The sequence below is a fragment of the Carlito syrichta genome, unplaced genomic scaffold, assembly GCF_000164805.1.
Source record: "Carlito syrichta isolate Samal-C Ts95f unplaced genomic scaffold, Tarsius_syrichta-2.0.1 Scaffold313642, whole genome shotgun sequence".
Lineage (NCBI taxonomy): Eukaryota > Metazoa > Chordata > Mammalia > Primates > Tarsiidae > Carlito > Carlito syrichta.
Window position 1 is genome coordinate 274,913 of NW_007257738.1, and position 19,032 is coordinate 293,944.

Consider the following 19,032-nt stretch of genomic DNA (forward strand, 5'->3'; position numbering starts at 1 on the left):
GAGCAGCCACTGCACTCCAGTCTGGGCGACAGAGCAAGACTCCAACTCAAAAAAAAGAAAGAAAGAAAGAAAGAATACATATAACTAGTCCCAGCTTTGTGCAGGGTTTGGGAGGTTCTTAGAATCACTGAGCAGGGAGACAGAGGCAGGGTTTGTCCAGGGCATTTTAATCCAGAACATGATTGTGGGGAGCATTTTTAAAAAAGATAGTGGCTAAAAGGGCATGGGGACAAAACAGGAAATGTGAGAAAGAGGATAGAGATGTGTTTGATTTAAGCAAAGAGCATGGAATATGTAAGTTTTTCGCATGTGGTAGCTTCCTCTCCCTCCCTCTCAAAGATAGCTGTATAGCAGCTCTGAGCATTCTTTCCCAGTTCATCTCCTTCTGACTCTCCCCTTCTGCCACCCTCTAACTTTTTTTTTTTTTTTTTTGAGTTGGAGTCTCATTCCGTCGCCTAGACTGGAGTGCAGTGGCTGCTCCCGGCCACTGCAGCCTCGACCTGCTGGGCTCCGGCCATCCTTCTACCTCAGCCTTCCAAGCAGCTGGAACTACAGGCGCACGCTACCACGCCCGGCTAATTTTTGATTTATTGTAGAGATGAGGGCTTGCCAAGTTCCCAGGCGGGTCTTGAACCCGCGGGATCAGGCAATCCACTCACCTCAGCCTCCCAAGTCGCGGGATTACAGGCTGAGCCACCAAGCCCAGCCACCCTCTGACATTTTGAGAACTTTCGTGATTCCACAGGGCCCACCTGGATCATCCCAATTATAAGGCCAACTGACTAGCAACTTCGACTCCCCTTGCCATGTCACCTATGCGCAGGTGCTGAGGCCTAAGACATGGATATCTCTGGGGCCATTCTGCCGGCCACAGCCTTCCATTTGTTTTAGAGAGAGTTTTCCCATCTTTATTTGGAACTGAGTGGAAATCACTTAGGCTTGGTTTACTTTTAAAAAGATAACATGAACTCTGATATTCTATGTTGTAGAGCCTACATGCCATGGAAGGCCACGTGATGATTGCCTTCCTACCCACCATCCTAAACCAGCTGTTCCGAGTCCTCACCAGGGCCACCCAAGAAGAAGTTGCAGTGAACGTGACCCGGTAAGAGAGGTGGACGGATGGAGGCTCTGCTTCTCTTCCGGTCTGTCCACACCTGGAGCAAAGTCATCCGTGTCTGGGATGCTAGTATGTGCCAAACATTATATTTAGGAAATGTCTTTTGACCCTGTACGTAGGGGGACCCCATCTAATTCCTTGTCTCCTTGTTTCCTAAGTGCCAGTAGCATCATCATTGTTCTATTACTGCTGTGATAATAATGAAATGTTTCCATTGTCACATTACTATTCATTGCTTTATTCATTCCCGTGGTGTGTAGGGTCATCATTCATGTGGTTGCCCAGTGCCATGAGGAAGGATTGGAGAGCCACTTGAGGTCATATGTTAAGGTATGTAAAACAAACTGTTCCGATCATTTACATCTGTGGCTCTCCAGTTTTCCTTCTAAGGACTTATTTTTTTACAGGCCTTGCTATTTGGGGATGCACTTGTAACTCAATACTTACGGTTTCTCTTCTGTTCCTCATAGCCAATGTTTGTACCTGAACGAGGGGACGTATGAAGGGGCAGCCATTCATTTACTTACTTAATTTCATTCTTTCAGTTACATTTCTTTGAATGACTTTTCCAAATAATGTGACTCAAATAACATGGAAGTTTAAAGAAGAATGTCAAATTGCTCTTGGCTAGGTCTTTGGTATAGTCAGTGATCTTCACTTTTCTTTTCCATCTGAAATTTCCAGCAAAACTTCTCCTCCCAAGATAGGAAGGTTAGCTCTGGCCATAGTCAAATCAGATGACTGAGATGTTGTCAGGATACATATCAACAAGTTCTTTACTTATATACAATATCCAGTAAACATAGTGACAGTTGTTCTTTTTAAAATGTTATACGTGTACTATTTAGTCTTAGACACCTTGTGGATTACAGCTATGGGGTAGTTTAAAAAATAAAGTTCGGGTCCTTCAGGATATCAGCCAGCGGTTGTTGTGCTACCCCTTCCTTGAAGTCCCTGGTATATAGGTGGAGTCATGGGCCGGATGGCCAGTGCTCTGACTGAGTTGGGCAACTCATATTGTGATGGGTTTCCTGAAGGCATCCTGGCTCCTTCTTTCTGTCACATGACGACCACCCTTCCTACCTTCATATCTATATCTTCTTCTCCCCCATGAGACTGTAACTCTGTCCCTGATCGCCTTTCTTGGGAGCCTCTCAAGCTTACAGCCCGACTTGGGGAAGCAGCGCATTGAAGTCTCTTTCTCTTTTCTTTGAAGTATGCATATAAGGCTGAACCATATGTTGCTTCTGAATACAAGACAGTGCATGAGGAACTGACCAAATCCATGACCACAATTCTCAAGCCTTCCGCCGATTTCCTCACCAGCAACAAACTACTCAAGGTATGTGAAGAGGGTCCCTGTCGCTCTTCAGTATTGAAAAGGATTACTGAAAATTTACTCTTCACAACCCGATCAATTCACTTTTCCTGTGTGCTTTTAGAGACAATCGCCACCCCCCTAAAAAGGGATAACAGAGTTCATTCTGCAATTTCAACTTTGCTAGTTATGCCTTGAGATAGGAGTTTTGTAGAATCACTGTATTGAAAGTTTCATTGGATCTTGAGTCATTGCATACGTCATTATATTCAAGTCTGTGGCGGTCACTGACTTAGAGGTTACAAAGTCAGGTGTCACCAAGTGAGAAACCCGCAAAGAGGAAAGACTGCACACAGTATCTCTTGCTAGATTATGCTACACTGAGTATAGTATAGGCATCCAATTTCCATCAGGATGGAGTTATTTATTATTGAACATGTGCAAGCAGAAGACACCAGCCACTCCCCTCTCAGGTCTGATAACTTGCCAAGAGGTTCAGTGATATTTTAGGGCCATGTCTGCTATATGTCAATAACATTGTCAGCCTAGGAGAGTTCACATCTTACCTATGAATTTGCTGGTTTTTTTACTGGGGTCCTGTTTCGTTTTGTTTTTTCTTTTAGTATTCCTGGTTTTTCTTTGATGTGCTGATAAAATCCATGGCTCAGCATTTGATAGAGAACTCCAAAGTTAAGGTATGTTACTTCATGTGGAGGGTTGTACTCTTAGGGGAAAGTGTCTTTCATTGTGTTTATAGCTAAGATTCCTTTATACCTTCTAAGCGCCCATTACAGGACTGTTCTAAGTGCTTTACCAGTAGTAAAACATTTTAGCTTCATAACAACCCTGAGAGTGAAGTACTCTTCTTACCCATTTTGTAGAGGAAGCTGAGGTCATCGTGCCCAAGATCATGCTTGTTAGAGAGTGGAGGGTTGGAAACCAGTCTGGCTCCAAAGACTGTTCCTGAACTGCTGTGTTATTAAATCCAAAGAAAAGTATGTCTCCTTGACTATCTTAGTGATCTTTACGTTTGTTGAAATGGGAATAGGAGTTTAAGCATTGATTTAAAAAATCATTACCCAGAGTTTATTTAGAGTCTTGACCATTGTAGACATTTACTAGGGTCTCAGATGAGAGTATCTTATTAATTTCAGGTCCAATCTCAAAACCAATGGACTCTGAGATCATTCATCTCCTTGGGGCAGATGGAGTCTCCAATTTCCTCTCCCCCAGCACCTCCCTGTAGTGGGCACAGGATGCGTGTGCCTTTGTGACTCTTTGGGTCTCCTCTGCTGTCCCCTGGCTCCCACTGGGTTCTGCCTTGAAATCACTAGTCTTATCTTTGCTCTAGTTGTCTGAGGCCCAAGGCAGATAAATTTTTGTAAAGTCCCAATGCTGTAAGTGGAGTTGGAAATGTCACTTTCTCATTTGGAAGATTCCAGAGCTCCTTCTGAGACTTACGGAGTCCTGGAGTTGTCCTTATGACAATGAGTTATTCTAGCTGTATGGAGGCGGGGTCTGGCTGAAGTGAGGAGCTCGCAGAGAGCAGGTGGTGCTGGGCACTCTCAGTGAATACTTGTGCTGTGATCCTTGCAGGCTGGCGAGGGGGTAGAAGGGAGGGTCAAGATCTAGGCCTTCTGCAGGAGGGATCTGAACTCTCAGAGGAAGCCTTGAGAGGTTGCTGGGTTTTCCTCAGTGGTTCAGACCTAAATCGCACTTTTCTCCCAGTAGAGCAGGCACTGATGCCTGACCAGACTATTTCCCCTTTTCTTTCTCTCTTTGGAATCCACCTTAAAGATTCTGAGTTTAGTGCACAGGGAGATGCCAGATGGAAGTGGGCCCTGCCTTCCACAGAGAAATGCATCATCTAAAGCGTGCCAGAACAGCCTGCCAAGGAAAAATCTAGCAGATTGCCTACTTGGCAGAATGCAGCTGAGTGTGCACGCACATGTGCACACGCACACACACACATACACACACACATGTAATGCACATCATTAGGATATGTTACTTTCCTGTTAAAAAGTGTTCTCTTGCTCATTTGTAGGAGCTAAAAAAAAAGTGACTCTCATAAAGATAGTAGATTGGTGGTTACAGAGGCCAGGAAAGGGGAGGTAAAGGGAGAAAAAAGAATATAAATGTGTTTATTACCACTGTCCTGTACACTTAACAAGGGTGAAGATGGTAAATTACATATGTATATTTTACTTCAATAACAAATGTTTTAAAATGTCATATACAAAATAGTATTATATCCTATATTAGTCTGCCATAGGGCTGCCATAATAAAGTACCACAGACTGGGTGGCTTAAACAACAGAAATTTATTTTCTCACAATTGAGGTGCTTAAAGTCATCAGTCAAGCTGTCCGCAGGGTTGGGGGTTTTTTTAGGCTCTTTCCTTGGCTTGTAGATGGCCACCTTTTCCTGTTCCTGTCTGTCTTTTTTTTTTTTTTTTGAATCTGAGTTTCACTCTTGTCCAGGCTGGAATATCTCACTGCAGCCTCGGCCTTCTGGGCTCAGGTGGTCCTTCCACCTCAGCCTTCCAAGTTGCTGAGATTACAGGAATGTGCCACCATACCTGGCTTTTTTTTTTTTTTGTAAAGACAGGATCTCGCTATGTTGCCTAGCCAGTCTCGAACTCTTGGGCTCAAGTAATCCTCTCGCCTCAGCCTCCCTAAATTCTGGGATTACAGGCATGAGCCACCATGCCTGGCCTGTGTCCTAATCTCTTCTTGTAAGGACACCAGTCACATTGAATTAAGGGCACTGTAATGACCTCACTTTAACTTAATCACCTCTTTAAAGACCTTTGCTCCAAATCAGTTACATTCAGAGGTAGGTGGGGTTACAACTTCAACATATGAGTTTGAGAGGGCTTAACTATATTTAAAATATAACCAATTCGTTCAGCCACTTATTCATCGAGCCCCTATTCTGTGCCAGGCTCAGTCAAATCCTCTTTGAGTTTTTGTATTTTAGATGATTATTAATGTATTCCAAGGATTACAAAGACAAATGCAACATGGCTTGTGCCCTCAAGGAGTTCAGGTGGGAAAGTGTGCAGTTACCGTGCCTTATGATGAGTATGCTGATAGAGGTGGGCACAGAGTACTCAGGAGTGTGGGGAGTACCAGATGACCGCCTGGAAGAGGTGTGGGTTGAGATGAGTTCTGATAAGTAAGTAGAAGCTGGCTAGGTAAAGAAGGACAGTGAGGACCAAGTAGAGAAGAGAACTGTGATGGCATCAAGCCGGGACCCAGCACCACACATTCAGGGAGCAACTGTAGTCTACTTCCTCCTTACAGTTGCAACAAAGACCATGTGAGAGATGGCCCAGGAGTTAATGAACACTTCCAAGAACACTCACAAGAAGTATGTTCAAAATCAAGCACAATGACATCTTTCTGAGAACTGTTAGAAAATTAATCACGGAATTTACTTGGATGTGGATGTGCTCAAGATGCCAGATTAAACCATAGCACTTTAGGGATGGCAGGGACCTAAAAGGTGTCTTTGGGTCCAAGTCCTCCCATATCCCACAGAGATGGAAGTGACCTGCCCAGGGTCACGTGACTGAGCAGAGCCAAGATTTCATGCTGCAGTCACAATTAGCACCCCTCTCCCCGGTGTTCTGCCATTTCCAGCCATATCATATGATTTGCCAGTACTTCCTGGGTAACGAGATTATTTGTCTTTGGAACTTTACATAAACCCCTCCAATGCTACCATGCGCAACCTTTTCCATGAGTTAAATATATCTTGGCCCTAAAACAATATTCTGAGAGTTTTTAGAAGTAGTTTAAAAAAAAAAAAAAAAAAACTGTTATCCAGCTGTGCTTAAAAGGAAAACTGGCATCCAAAAGGAGGAAGCTTAACTGTAACATAATTTACTATAAAAAAAAAAAAAAAGTTTCAAAAACGCCTACATACTGCTTTGGAGAGTTCAACATCGTTACTTTCAGAGCACTCTCCTCTCGCTTCTGCTTCAGATACCCTGCTGGTCTTGCCCCTAAACCATGCATCATTGACCTGGGAGCTCCTCTGACATTTTTAAAAGCCTCACTGAGTGGGGCTTATGTCTTAGGAGGAATGAGTTTTGTAGGTTTGGATTTGTTGTTTTTGTTTATCTTATTTGCATCTTAAGAATTTTGTGTCCCAATCCCTGGTTCCAGTGTTCTGAATTTAGGAATACTCATTATTTCTGTAATGTGTCTGATTTCCAAAACTTTAATCAAATCCCCTTAGAGTTTTTATATTTTTAGATGAAGGTTATTAATTTATTCCATTGTCTTTCTAACACTTGCTTTTCTTCCTCTTTGGGGGGGAGTATTCTTAAAGTGTCATGACTAGGCACACACCCATATTGTAGGAGGACCTGGACTCTGGATTCTAAGAGCCGGATATGCTTTTAGTGCTGCTAAAAGTGTCCTCCCCAAGGATATCTAACCTCCACTGGCATTTGGGGACATATTGTCCTTCTTTACCTAGCCAACTCCCACTTACTTTGTGTGTGTTGAGCAAATGCCTGCAGTGTGTATTTTTGTACATTCCTAGCGGTAGTGGGGTCACTCCTTTCGATGCATATTTATAGGGAGGGACACATTTGCATGCTGCTATGCTTGCCTCTAATGCTACACTCCTGCTGAAGGCAGACATAGCCACCTGTGGCCACCTTCTCATTCCCAGTCAATCAAACTGCACTTTGTTACATTCCCTGGGGAAGGGTGTGAATCAGAGCCTTTCTTTGAACTAGCGTCTAAAATAAGCAGTTTTCTTACTACAACAGATGGACCTGCAAATATAGATAGATTGTGTATGACTACGCCAGACTCTAGAGTTGCATAGGTGACACGTGCTTGGAACTTACAATAAGTGATATTCGACAAAATGTAAAACAGACTTTATCAAGGCTTGCCAAGGAGTCCTGCCGCGACTCTCTGCTCCCATGGTCAACAGTTTTAGGTGTTTCTTTTCCATTGTTTATATTTAGCAACTATAATTTCAGCACATTCTTTTTGAATTTCCTTTCCTCCCCCACTGAATCAAGCAAATTGCTGGCATTCCACAGGTATACTTCAAGAATGGAAACTGGAAAACCAGGCATAGGGTAGGATGAATATATACCCTTAGGTGTTATTTGTTTAGCCCTCAGTCATTTTCTAGCTTAAATGATCAAGGAAAGAGCTTTCATTTAAAAAGTGAAAGGGTGGTATTAATCCTCTTCAAAATGGGCTGTCTAGACTTCCTCGGAACCAAATTTGTAGACCTTGTGCATGTGTGACAGGTGGAAGGTTAATATCCATACCCCACCCAGGAGTGCTTTGAACAGTTGTTTGTTACGTGCAGGCATTGAGAAATGCAGATGGAGGAGAGAGTGCATGCTTAACTGTGAAGCTGACACAGGCATTGGTGGAAGAAGACATTCGACGTGGAACAGTAGAGCAGAGTGCAGGAGGGTGTAGATGTGAGCTCCAGGAATGATGGGAGCTTAGTGTACAGACAGATGGAACTTTACAAGTCCCAAAGGATGCCACGACCTAGTGGTAGGAGAATGAGTATCAGGCAGAGGAAATAGCTCGTACCCAGGTTGGGCCTCTGGAGCAGAGCTCAGGCTGGCTAGATTGAGGTTAGAAGGGGAAGAGTAAAAACCAAGATCAGTTCACAAATAAAGATGAGACTTTGGGCTGCTGGGAAGTCAAGCAGCAGATGGTCTGGTAGAGACAGAAAGGGCAAGTAGCTTCTTTAGCAGGAATAGCAAACTATAAAAGAGAGCATAGATATTAGCACAGTGGCTTGGACCTCTTTATACCAGTGATTCTGCCTACCCCCGAAGTGTAAATAGCCAAGGGGGAGCAGGTTCATGCGCCAGTCATCGTTTTCAATATGCATTTGTTTGTCTATTTTAGCTCCCTAACTTCAGTAATATGAAGGATGGTGATGCCAATGAAGCTCTAGCATTGGGAGGGATAACGTGGATTGGGGATGAGGATGGGTGGATTATAAATGAGTAAGAGGGATTAAGACAGAACCATTCATTCATCCCAGCAATTCCACTTCTAGGGACTTACTGGAGAGAAATGAAAGCATATATCCACACAAAACCTGGATGCAAATGTTCATAGTAGCTTTATTCGTAAGCATGAAAAACTGGAAACTAGCCAAATGTCCATCCACTGGCAAATGCATAGACAAAGTATGGCAACTCCATACCATGGAATAAAACTGTTGTACAACAAAGGAACCAGAGAACTGATTCACGCCACAACATGGGTGAATCTGAAAAGCATTATGTTAAATAGCAGAAGTTAGAAACATGTGAGTCCATATACAGTACAGGACATTCTGGAAAGAGAAAAAGCTCCAGAGATGGAGTACAGAGCAGTCCAGTGGTTGCCAGGGACTGGAGTTAGGGGCTGGGGCTGGGGTGACAGATGTACTGTGTCTTCTTGATTGTGGTAATGGTTGTACACTGTGTTTACTCACCAAGACTTACCAAACTGTGTACTTTAAAAGTCTGAATTTTATGGTGTGTAAGTTATGCCTCAATAAACCTGGCTTAAACAAATTAGTTTGATTGGAGGAAAAAAAGATCAGAGAAGAAGGAGCTATTGAGAGAGGCCATAGCGGATTGGTTTACCACAGAAGATGGGAGATTATGCTTGAGATGCCTTAAGCTTTAGAGCTATGGGTTCGGTGGCTGTGTCAGAGAGCTAATGCTTTTTAAAATTAACACTTTTAATTATATTTTCTAATAAGCATAGAAGTAGAGGGAATAGTATACCAAATGTTACCTTCCTATGCCCAGCTTCAATAGTTACCTACATTCTGCTATTCTTGCTTTGTAAATTCTCATGTGTTTTTTTCCTACAGTATTTTAAAAGCAGTTTCCAAATGCTTTGTCATTTCATCTGTAAAAACATTAGCAATCCTGAACAGGATTAATGGCTTAAACAAGAAAGAAAGTTTTGATTTCTTCTCACTTGAAATCCAAGCACATAAGAGGATTCTGTTCCACAGAGTTATCAGAGGTCTAGACTCCTTCCAACTTGTTTCTTTGTCCCCCTGTACTGCTTATCTAACTGGGTTCACCACCACATCCACACTTTAGCCAATAGGAAAGAGAAGACACACCTTTTCCCTTTAAGGATATGATCCAGAAGTTGCACAGCTCACTGCCACTGCTATCCCATTGTCCAGACTTCATCACATGACTGTGCCCAGCTACAAAGGATGCTGGTAAATACAGTCTGTATTTTGAGTATCCACGAGCCCAGTGAAAAGTTGAAGTTCCATTACCATGAGAGAGAAGTGAAAACAGATACTGGGAAGCAACCAGCCATTGTTCCACAAGGGGCACTGGCACAGCCAAACAAATTTCCAGTTGGCGGGTGGAGATTCAGACTTGGACGAGGACGAGAACAGACAGAATGGAAGAGATAGACTTGTGAGCACCAGTCTGCTGAAACCATAAGCCTAAGCTTTTCTCTGGGGAAAAGGATTATGTGAGTCTGAATGCCCAGTTAGGATTAGCCACGCTAGAGATGTATTAGGTGCATGAGGGAGAATGGAGAATCAAATCCCCTTAGAGTTTTTGTTTTTAGATGAAGATTATGAACTTATGCCAGTGTCTTTCTAACACTTGCCTTTCTTCCTCACTGGGAAGTATTCTTGAAATGCCATAACTAGGCACATGCCGGTGTTGTAGACTGGACTCTGAATTCTAAGAGCCAGAGATGGCGGGAGTGCTAGCAGAGGGCAGGCAGTACAGGTCTGACCCAAGGTTAAGATGAGAAGGAAGGAAGGAAGCATCTTGGTCTGCAGGGCACTTGTAAGAGGTGAACAAGACCACTGAAAAGTCCTTGAGCCAATGCTGATGGTCAGAGGAGTCCCACACTCCCCAGCGACAAACCTGCCATAACATCCCTGCAGCCCTCAGTCATTGGCTGGGAGCAGCGTGCAAGGCGTGGGTGGCCATAGTGCAGGTGAAAACAATGAGGACAGAAGAGGAAGAAAAACTGTAGAGAAAAATAGAGGAATGAAGAAGTAGTAGCATAGGGATTCTGTAAGGGGAAGCAACTTCAGAGTCCTGGGAAACGTCACTGGCAAATTTACTCCGTTACTTTTGTTGTAGTTTGCTAAGCCAGAAAAAGAAAGTTTGTTAGTTAAGTGTCTTATTTATTATATCTCAGAGAGCAGAATAGCCATAGAAAAGAGGTCTCCACACATGAGAGAGTGGAAGAACACAGTAAGGAACAAAGAAGCGAACATGTGAAGACATTTCTGAAGTCTTCACCTGTGAAGCAGTGATTCGGGCAGCAGCAATATGGGAGTGCAGAAGACTTGGAGGCATGGGGAACCCGTCACCTGGTCTCCGAGAAGGCCTGACTGTTAACAGCAGTGCTTACAGGGGTCTCCACAGCAAGGTTGCAGGGAGATCCCACTCAGTCCAGGAGTCAGTTAGCTGGAGTTGAACAGCTGGCAGGACAGATGTGGGTGTCCATCCAGCTCACAGTGGGGCATGAGGCAGGGCACACATCAGGGGGCTAGTGGGGGAGCGTGAGGCCAGGTGCTAGCCGGCCTTTGTCAGGTGGTGCTGTCAGTGGGTTGGAGGGAATACTGCAGTCATGCTGTCAAGAGCTCCCACGGCAGGACGTGGTGGGGCTTAGGGGCTGTTTGGGCAAGAAGTCTTTTAGTGTCTCTGTGTCCTCTCTTCCAAGACCCCTTGTGCATACTTACCACCCGGGTGACATCCTAGATTTTTTCCTTCCATTTCAGTTTAAAGTAATCGCCACAAAACACCTAGTTACATGACAGCTGGCTACCTTTAAATGTATGTTTTACCTCATTAAAAAAGCTTTAATCTGCTTTATTGCAAATAAGGACTCCACCATAGCTGTTTGTCACTATGGAAGAGCTTCACTTCAGTCTTCAGAGCCATGACTTGTCATTTCCTAGTCACTAAACAGGATTAATGATGGATTGATATGTGAATTGTCCATCATTCTCCACCATATTTTTTTTTAAGTAAAAACTTTTAATTATATCTTCCAAAACCATAGAAGCAGAGGGAATAGTATACTAAATCTCATGTTCCTAAACTCAGCTTCAATAGTTATTAACATTTTGTTATTCTTGCTTCATAGGTTCACCCTCAGGCTTTTTTTCCTACAGTATTTTAAAAGCATTCTGAAATGCTTTATCATTTCATCTGTAAAAACGTTAGCATTTCATCTCCAGCAGATAAGCCATTTATAAATACATAACCTCTATATCTTTATCACACTGAACAAAATTAGCAGTTTTTGTTTGTTGTCATCTAACAACCAATCTGTATTCAGTTTTCCCCAGGTGTCTCAAAAATGACATTTTACAGTTGGTTTGGATGAATCAGGATCTAAGCAAAGTCCACACGTTGCATTTAACTGATGTGTTTCTGAAGTTTCTTTGATTCTCAAACTGTTTCCTTTCTATGTGTTTGTTTTTTAATGCAACATATTTGTTGAAGAAAATGGGTATTTGTCCTGCAGAATGTCCTCCACATTCTAGATTTGGCTGATAGTCACCTCACAGTGTGACATGACATGATTCTCCATCCCCTGCATTCCCTGCAAGCTTGCAGTTATGTCCAGAGGCTCAACTGGATTCGGGTTTGATGGTCCTTCTGGCAAGGATACGTCACAGCTTGTACTACTGCCTCACGTGAGGAGGCATATATGTCCATTGTCCCACTGTTCATTATGATCATCTCGATTAATAGGCTTACATGGTATTCACCCAGTTCATTTGTGGTAGAGTTCTCCATCCACTTTTCTTGGTTTTAGCAGCCATTCACTCAGGCTCATTCTGAAGTCCATAGGCATTTTCTGGGATTCGTCTTTTTTGGGAGTGATCAGCTTGGTAGCTAGCAGTGATGCCTGGTGATTAGAGTTGGCCTTGCTGGGGTTCTGGAAGTTGATCGTGTATTAACGTTGTCACCTCAAGATAAAGAGTTATTGTTGCACATATGGAACAAAATCCCTTAGGAATTTCACAATTTACTGTTCTGTTTTGTAAAGTAGGGAAACTTCATATTCTTATAACTTGATCGTTTCCTCACTGAATTCTTAAATTTATGTAAGTTTGCAAAGATTTTCTTGTTCTTGTTTTGAGAATTGAAATTATTGTAAAGCTAGTATTTCAAATATCCCTGAGAGGGTCTGGTATTTAATGCATAAAGTAATGCATGCTGTCATGTCAGAAATATCTAGATTCCAGTTTCCAGTTTTATAAAATACTGTTTGATATCACGTTATTGGTTTGCCTGCTCTAAAACAGGCCAATGAAATAGTGGCTTAAACAAGAAAGAAGGTCTATTTCTCTCTTTTGGAAAATAGGCTGGTAGGCAGTTTGGTGAGTGGGGCAACTGTTCCCCAATGTCATTCAGTGACTCAAGTACCTTTTACTCAATTATCCAGTCTAGGGTGTTATCTTCATCCATGTGGCAGAGAAGCAGCCTGCAGCCAGCCTGCAGCACACTTCAGGCAATGGTAAAGAAGGGACCGAGTAAGTCCAGGGACTCCTTTTAGGGGCAAGGCTTGGACAAGACATGTGTCACTTCTTGCAGCCTACTGGCTATAACTTGGTCCTGTGGCCTATGTCTAGACTGGAGTTAGACTAGGATGTGTGGTCTCTTGCTGGGCAGCTGTGTGCACCTGTAAAACCATTACTGTTTTGTTAACTAAAGGGGAGAAGAAAAGAAGGTTTATTAATGGTCATTTAATACTTTTTACTGAACTCTCTAAACCTCTGCCTTGTCTGTAAAATGGAGAGGAAAATACTCTTGTGGCTGTTAGAATTAAATACACGAGTGGATCAATGTAATGGAACATCTAGTTGAACGCCCTTCCTGTTTCAGGCTCTCAGTAAATTGTTCTGTTTATGTGGGTGAGGGAGGGTCGGTACAGCCTCACATAGCAGAAAGAGCACAGCTCTTGATAGACCTGCGTCTCCATGGTTGTTAGTTGTGTGACTGAGGATGTGTTCCTAGCCTCTCTGACTCCTTATAAAATGAAGATTAAATTTATGGGGACAAGAATTGAATGAAAAAGTACATAAAAATACATAGTATAGCCGGGCTCGGTGGCTCAGCCTGTCATCCCGCGCCTTTGGGAGGCTGAGGTGAGTGGATTACCTGAGCCCGCGGGTTCGAGACCCGCCTGGGCAGTGAGACCTCATCTCTACAATAAATCAAAAAATCAGCCGGGCATGGTAGCACATGCCTGTAATTCCAGCTACTTGGAAGGCTGAGGCAGAAGGATCGCTGGAGCCCAGCAGGTCGAGTCTGCGGTGGCCAGGAGCGGCCACTGCACTCTAGTCTGGGCAACAGAGTGAGACTCCAACTCAAAAAAAAAAAAACAACAAAAAAACATAGTGCAGTGTTTGCTAATTGCTAAGTAGTCTGGGTATAATTTTTTAGGTTCCTAATAGGGAGAGATTTTTATGGAAAGTTGATTTGAAGAAGACTGTTGCCAAGTGGTTTAAACTAATCATGTACCATCAGTCTGCGCGTATTTTCTATTTGAATACTTGAAGCTTAGACCTAAGCCAGTGCTTTCTAAAGAGCTCTCTGAGAGGTACAGGCACCAGAATCATCAAAGATGCTTAGTCATGATGCAGGTTCTTGCCCCTTCTCCCTGCACGTCCTGCCAAGCTCCTGAATTGGAATCTTTGGGAGTCAAGGCTGAATCTCCACATTTTTACAAACATCTTCAAGGTGATCTTTTTTTGTTTTTGCTTTTTGAGTCAGGGTCTCACTCTGTTGTCCAGGCTGGAGTGGAGTGGCACGGTCATGACTCGCTACAGCCTCGACCCCCTGAGCTCAGGCCTTGGCCTCCCAAGTAGATGGGACTGCAGACATGTGCCACCATACCCAGCTAATTTCTTTTGTTTTTTTGTAGAAACGAGGTCTTACTATATTATACCAGCCAATTTCTTTTATTTTTTTTGTAGAAACGAGGTCTTGCTGTATTGCCCAGGCTGGTCTTGAACTCCTGGGCTCCAGCAGTCCTCTTGCTTGCCTCAGCCTCCCAGAGTGTTGGGATTACAGGCATGAGCCACCGTGCCTACCTAGCTTTCAAGGTGATCTTTATCATACTGAAGTTAGATTCCATTTCTAATCCACAGCACTTAATATGAAGTGTTTGAATTCTTGTACAATACTTTGAAAGAAAGAAAAGTAATTCATTTTTGTTTTTAAATTTCAGGTAAGTATGAGGGAGGAACCCAAAAGAAACTGGAATTATTTTTTAGAGGGCGGGCTCCTTATAGTATAGGCTTCCCTTGCTAGGTAAGTGTTCTAGAAACCCATCAGCATCAGTGTACCAGCTAACATTGTGAGAGGCTCTGCTTGGCTTCAGTGAAATATTTTTTGGAGCTTCTTTCAATACATTTACTCATTTCATGATGTGTGATTTGCGAGCATACCTGCCCACACTGTGTTGAGTGTTCAGCAGTTTTTGATTAAAAAACAGCATGAGCCCCATGCCCCACCCTCCCTATTCACTCAATCTTGCCTGAATGACTGCTTTTTGTGATGAAAAAAGTCCTTGGGAAACGTTTTGCCAGTGTGGAAGAGGTGAAACAAAAAAATGGCAAAAGCACTAAAAGACATCCAAATGAATGAGTTCAAAAATCGTTTTGAGCAGTGGTAAAAGCATCTCGATAGGTTTATAGCATCAAACAGAGTCCTTTGAAGGTGACTGAAGTTTAAACATGTAAGAACAAATACACATTTTTTAAAACAAATTAGTTCTGTGGGTTTTTTTGGTCCCCCCTCATAAGATTAGAATTCTGAGTTTTTAAAAATTGACTCAGAGATGTCTCCCCCACCCCCAAGGGCTGTCACTTAAAAAATAACAATGTTTGCTTTGAATTCTTTTTAGCTGTTGCGAAACCAGAGGTTTCCTGCATCCTATCACCATGCAGTGGAGACTGTTGTGAATATGCTGATGCCACACATCACGCAGAAGTTTCGAGATAACCCAGAGGCATCTAAGAATGCAAATCATAGCCTTGCTGTCTTCATCAAGGTGGGGACCTCCAGGGAAAGGGATGTCAGTTGTATGATTAAGATGTTCTTTTCAAGTAGCTGTCTATCGAGTATAGATACTCTCTATATTATTGAGGCTAGTATAGGTGGCTAAGCCTGTAATCCTGCGCCTTGGGAGGCTGAGGTGAGAGGATTGCCTGAGCCCGTGGGCTCGAGACCCTCCTGAGCAACTTGGGGAGACCTCCTCTCTACAATAAATCAAAATATCAGCCAGGTGTGGTAGCGCACGCCTGTAGTTCCGGCTACTTGGAAGGCTGAGGTGGAAGGAACGCCGGAACCCAGCAAGTTGAGGCTGCAGTGGCCAGGAGCAGCCACTGCAATCCAATCTGGGCAACAGAGTGAGACTCCAACTCAAAAAAAAAAAAAAAAGAATAGATGCTCCGATCATGTTGATGGCATGTTTTCATGTTTATGGTTAAACTTATTAACAATAAATGCTGATTTGAATCCAAGTTCCCAAAAAAGTTTGGGTCTGAAATACTAACCTTTATGGCTTATTTTCCTCCACAGAGATGTTTCACCTTCATGGACAGGGGCTTTGTCTTCAAGCAGATCAACAACTACATTAGCTGCTTTGCTCCTGGAGACCCAAAGGTAGTGTGGGTATGACGTGCTGTTCTTTTTGTCTCATGGATTCACATCTGGAAATTCACCTGCATCTTTCAGTTCTCATCAGAGTTTTCTTTCAATCCCAGGACAACTCATTCTTCCCTTGGAAACACTAGTGTTTACTTGCATTAATATGTGTGCGATATTAGGGACACAGAAATCCAAAATGAGAAGTAAACATACCCACTAATTTCCTCTGAAACACCAGAAATGACTTCTCAACTGCAAAACTAAAAGTATTTGTGTTGTAAATTGTAGTTTACTTAACAAGACAATAGAAGTAACCCTGTAGCCTTTCTCTGATCGAATTATCTGTTGTCTTTTTAAAATTTTTTTTTAAAGTTCTGGCTTACTAAATTTTTATTGTTTTGAGTGTATGTAATTATAAGCTGCTGAAAATCTTTATTGACGTAAGAGGAACATAAATAATAAGTGCCCTGCAAGTCAGTTGAGGACATTATTTAATGAAATGTGTTCTCAATTTTCAAGAAATCCCTGCAGCCATTCTAAAATCTGTAAAATGTGATAGAGTATGCAGTTCCTAGAAGGTCAAGAAGCTAATGACTGGATGTGTTATTTCTAATAGGTTTTTTAGGACCCTGTATAAAATATCCAGTGAGGTATTTAATTTACCACTAAACTTTTTTTTCCCTGCAGACCCTCTTTGAATACAAGTTTGAATTTCTCCGTGTGGTGTGCAATCATGAACACTATATTCCTTTGAACTTGCCAATGCCATTTGGAAAAGGCAGGATCCAACGATACCAAGGTAATTCATCTTTATATATATATGAACCTTTTTGTAAAGAGAGCCATTTATTTTTAACAAGAAGAGATCGTTGATTCAAACATGGTATTAGAATTTTCTGATTTTTTTCATTGATGAGCTCATTTTCTTATTGCTAAATTTCCGTTTTAGAAAGTATTGATAAAGTATGGGCACTTACTTTTCCACAAACTTATTCGACTACAGATCATGCCATTCCGACTCTGTTTCATTGAAAATTCCTTTGCTTAAACAGTAGAAATCCATTTAACTTACTGTTACTGTAGCTTATTTTTATTTGTTTCACTTTTCCTTTTTTCTTATGAATTAGCTTTTCTTTCACCAGCTGTGGAGTCAAATGACACTCCTGTAGGTAGGTGTGAGATGTGACGCTTGCTTTCTTGCATTTTCCAACTTTATAAGAAAAAGAATGCAAGTGATTACTGAAATGCTTCCATATGCTATTCTGTTAGGCATTTCCTATGCTCTTTGATCAATTTTTAAACTTAAGATAAACCAGTGAATTTGTTTTTACTGTACCTAAGATGCTGTTCTAGAATCCCAGGGTGGCATCTGGTTTTTTGCTCCTGAAATCACTGGGTACTCTAGGATGTTTCCTTAAGAAGTAAAACAGCCCAAGAGCCCTGCATTATTCTACCATGTACTAGCCCTTGTCTGTAATGGTGGCAGTAACCTAAATCACAAGCAATATGGCTTTTTCATATGCATTTTATGTTTGCATGTTGAATCTTGATGAATGTTCTGTATTGTCTTTAAGTTTAAAGAGAGTTGAGCTCATCGAGTTTTCTTTGTCTTCACTAAGTAAACCATATTAAACAAATTAGTCTGTCTGGTCTGTCAAGTGGTATTTATTGAGTTTAGTGCCTTGTATGTGCTCAGGTTTTTGGTGCTAAAGGAGAGAAAAAAGTAGAAAAGATGTCACTAAGCAATTAATGATTCCTGAATCAACTGCTTCTGAGTTCAGGGAGAAACACACAAAGGCATTCATCTGGAGACAGATAGCTTCCGCCCAAACAAATCTTACTGTCTTTTAAGGAGCAAGAAGGGGTATCGTGACCCTGGAATGGGCATGTATGCATTCAGCAAATACAGACCCAACACCAACTATGTTGAGCTCCAGGATAGAGTTGTGGACTGTATCCTGGATGAAAGTCCTTGGCTATTCTATGTAAGTGAGACACACAGAATGGTAGAGACTGATAAATGCTAAGGAGTGCAGGTAAAGCAAGGAAAGGTGATATGAAAAGGGGTAACATTTGAGGTAGGGTGGCCAGGAAATATTTGGAAGAAAGTGAGGATTGAGCCAAGTTCCCGCATATCTAGGGGAATGCTTTCTGTGTTGAGGGAACAGCCAGATATTCAGCCTCCCGTGGTCTGACCCTGACCTACCTCTCTAGTCTCATGCCCCACATTCACCACACTTCATACCTGCTTGCTCCCAGCTCCTCTGACATGACATGCCCGCCCTGACACCCTTCCACCTCAAATAGCTCCCTCCCTGGGGAAGCCTCATCTTCTTCCCCAGCCCAGTCACTCCATACCTCCTGTGTTGGCCTCCCAGGGTCTCCTCGGCCTGCTCTCCCCTGCCCTGCACTCCAAATCTCACCACACCCTCTCTCGCCTCAAGGTCAACTACCTGTACTTGGGGACTGTGATTCTTACTTCCTTTTACCTAGTGAAGACCCACGGCAGCTCTTTATGCCCAGTGGCTGCCCAGTGAATGTGTGCTAATGCCCATCTTCCCCTCTGACTGGGCAGGGCCCAGTGTTGATCCTGTAGAACTGAGTGAAACCCTTGAGGTGCCCTCCAGACCTGCACAAGCTCTCAGTAGACTTTAGGGTCTTTGGCAGCAAGAGGGGCTGCCCTAGGTGGGTGGACATGGGTCATGCTTGGGTCATTTGCCTTACTCCTCTGATAGGAATAAGTCTTCCCGAGCATTCTCCTTCCTCTCTCCCTTCTCACTTGTCCCCCACCTCCACCTTTGCCCTCTTTCTCATGCACACGCATGTACACTCATGCCACAAGAACAGGTGTATGAGCACATGCACAATTAAACCATAGTTAGTGTTCATCTAAGATACATGAATTCAAGCTGTGAACTGTAGTTT

The 19,032-nt window shown here is 42.7% G+C and overlaps 1 protein-coding gene across 5 annotated transcripts in view; it reads left to right on the plus strand.

Moving 5' to 3' along the window:
- DOCK9 (dedicator of cytokinesis 9) overlaps nucleotides 1-19,032 on the plus strand; it is a 239,202-nt gene that overhangs the window by 146,043 nt on the left and 74,127 nt on the right. For 4 of the 5 annotated variants that reach the window (XM_008070565.2, XM_008070568.2, XM_021718817.1 and 1 more), the window contains exons 24-30: nucleotides 990-1,105; nucleotides 1,381-1,450; nucleotides 2,337-2,462; nucleotides 3,062-3,133; nucleotides 15,362-15,508; nucleotides 16,039-16,122; nucleotides 16,795-16,906. In XM_008070565.2, coding sequence (XP_008068756.1) covers nucleotides 990-1,105; nucleotides 1,381-1,450; nucleotides 2,337-2,462; nucleotides 3,062-3,133; nucleotides 15,362-15,508; nucleotides 16,039-16,122; nucleotides 16,795-16,906 — 727 coding nt within the window. Of the gene's footprint in view, nucleotides 1-989; nucleotides 1,106-1,380; nucleotides 1,451-2,336; nucleotides 2,463-3,061; nucleotides 3,134-15,361; nucleotides 15,509-16,038; nucleotides 16,123-16,794; nucleotides 16,907-17,234; nucleotides 17,277-19,032 lie in introns of all 5 variants that reach the window. The other variant, XM_021718816.1, reaches the window with a different exon arrangement.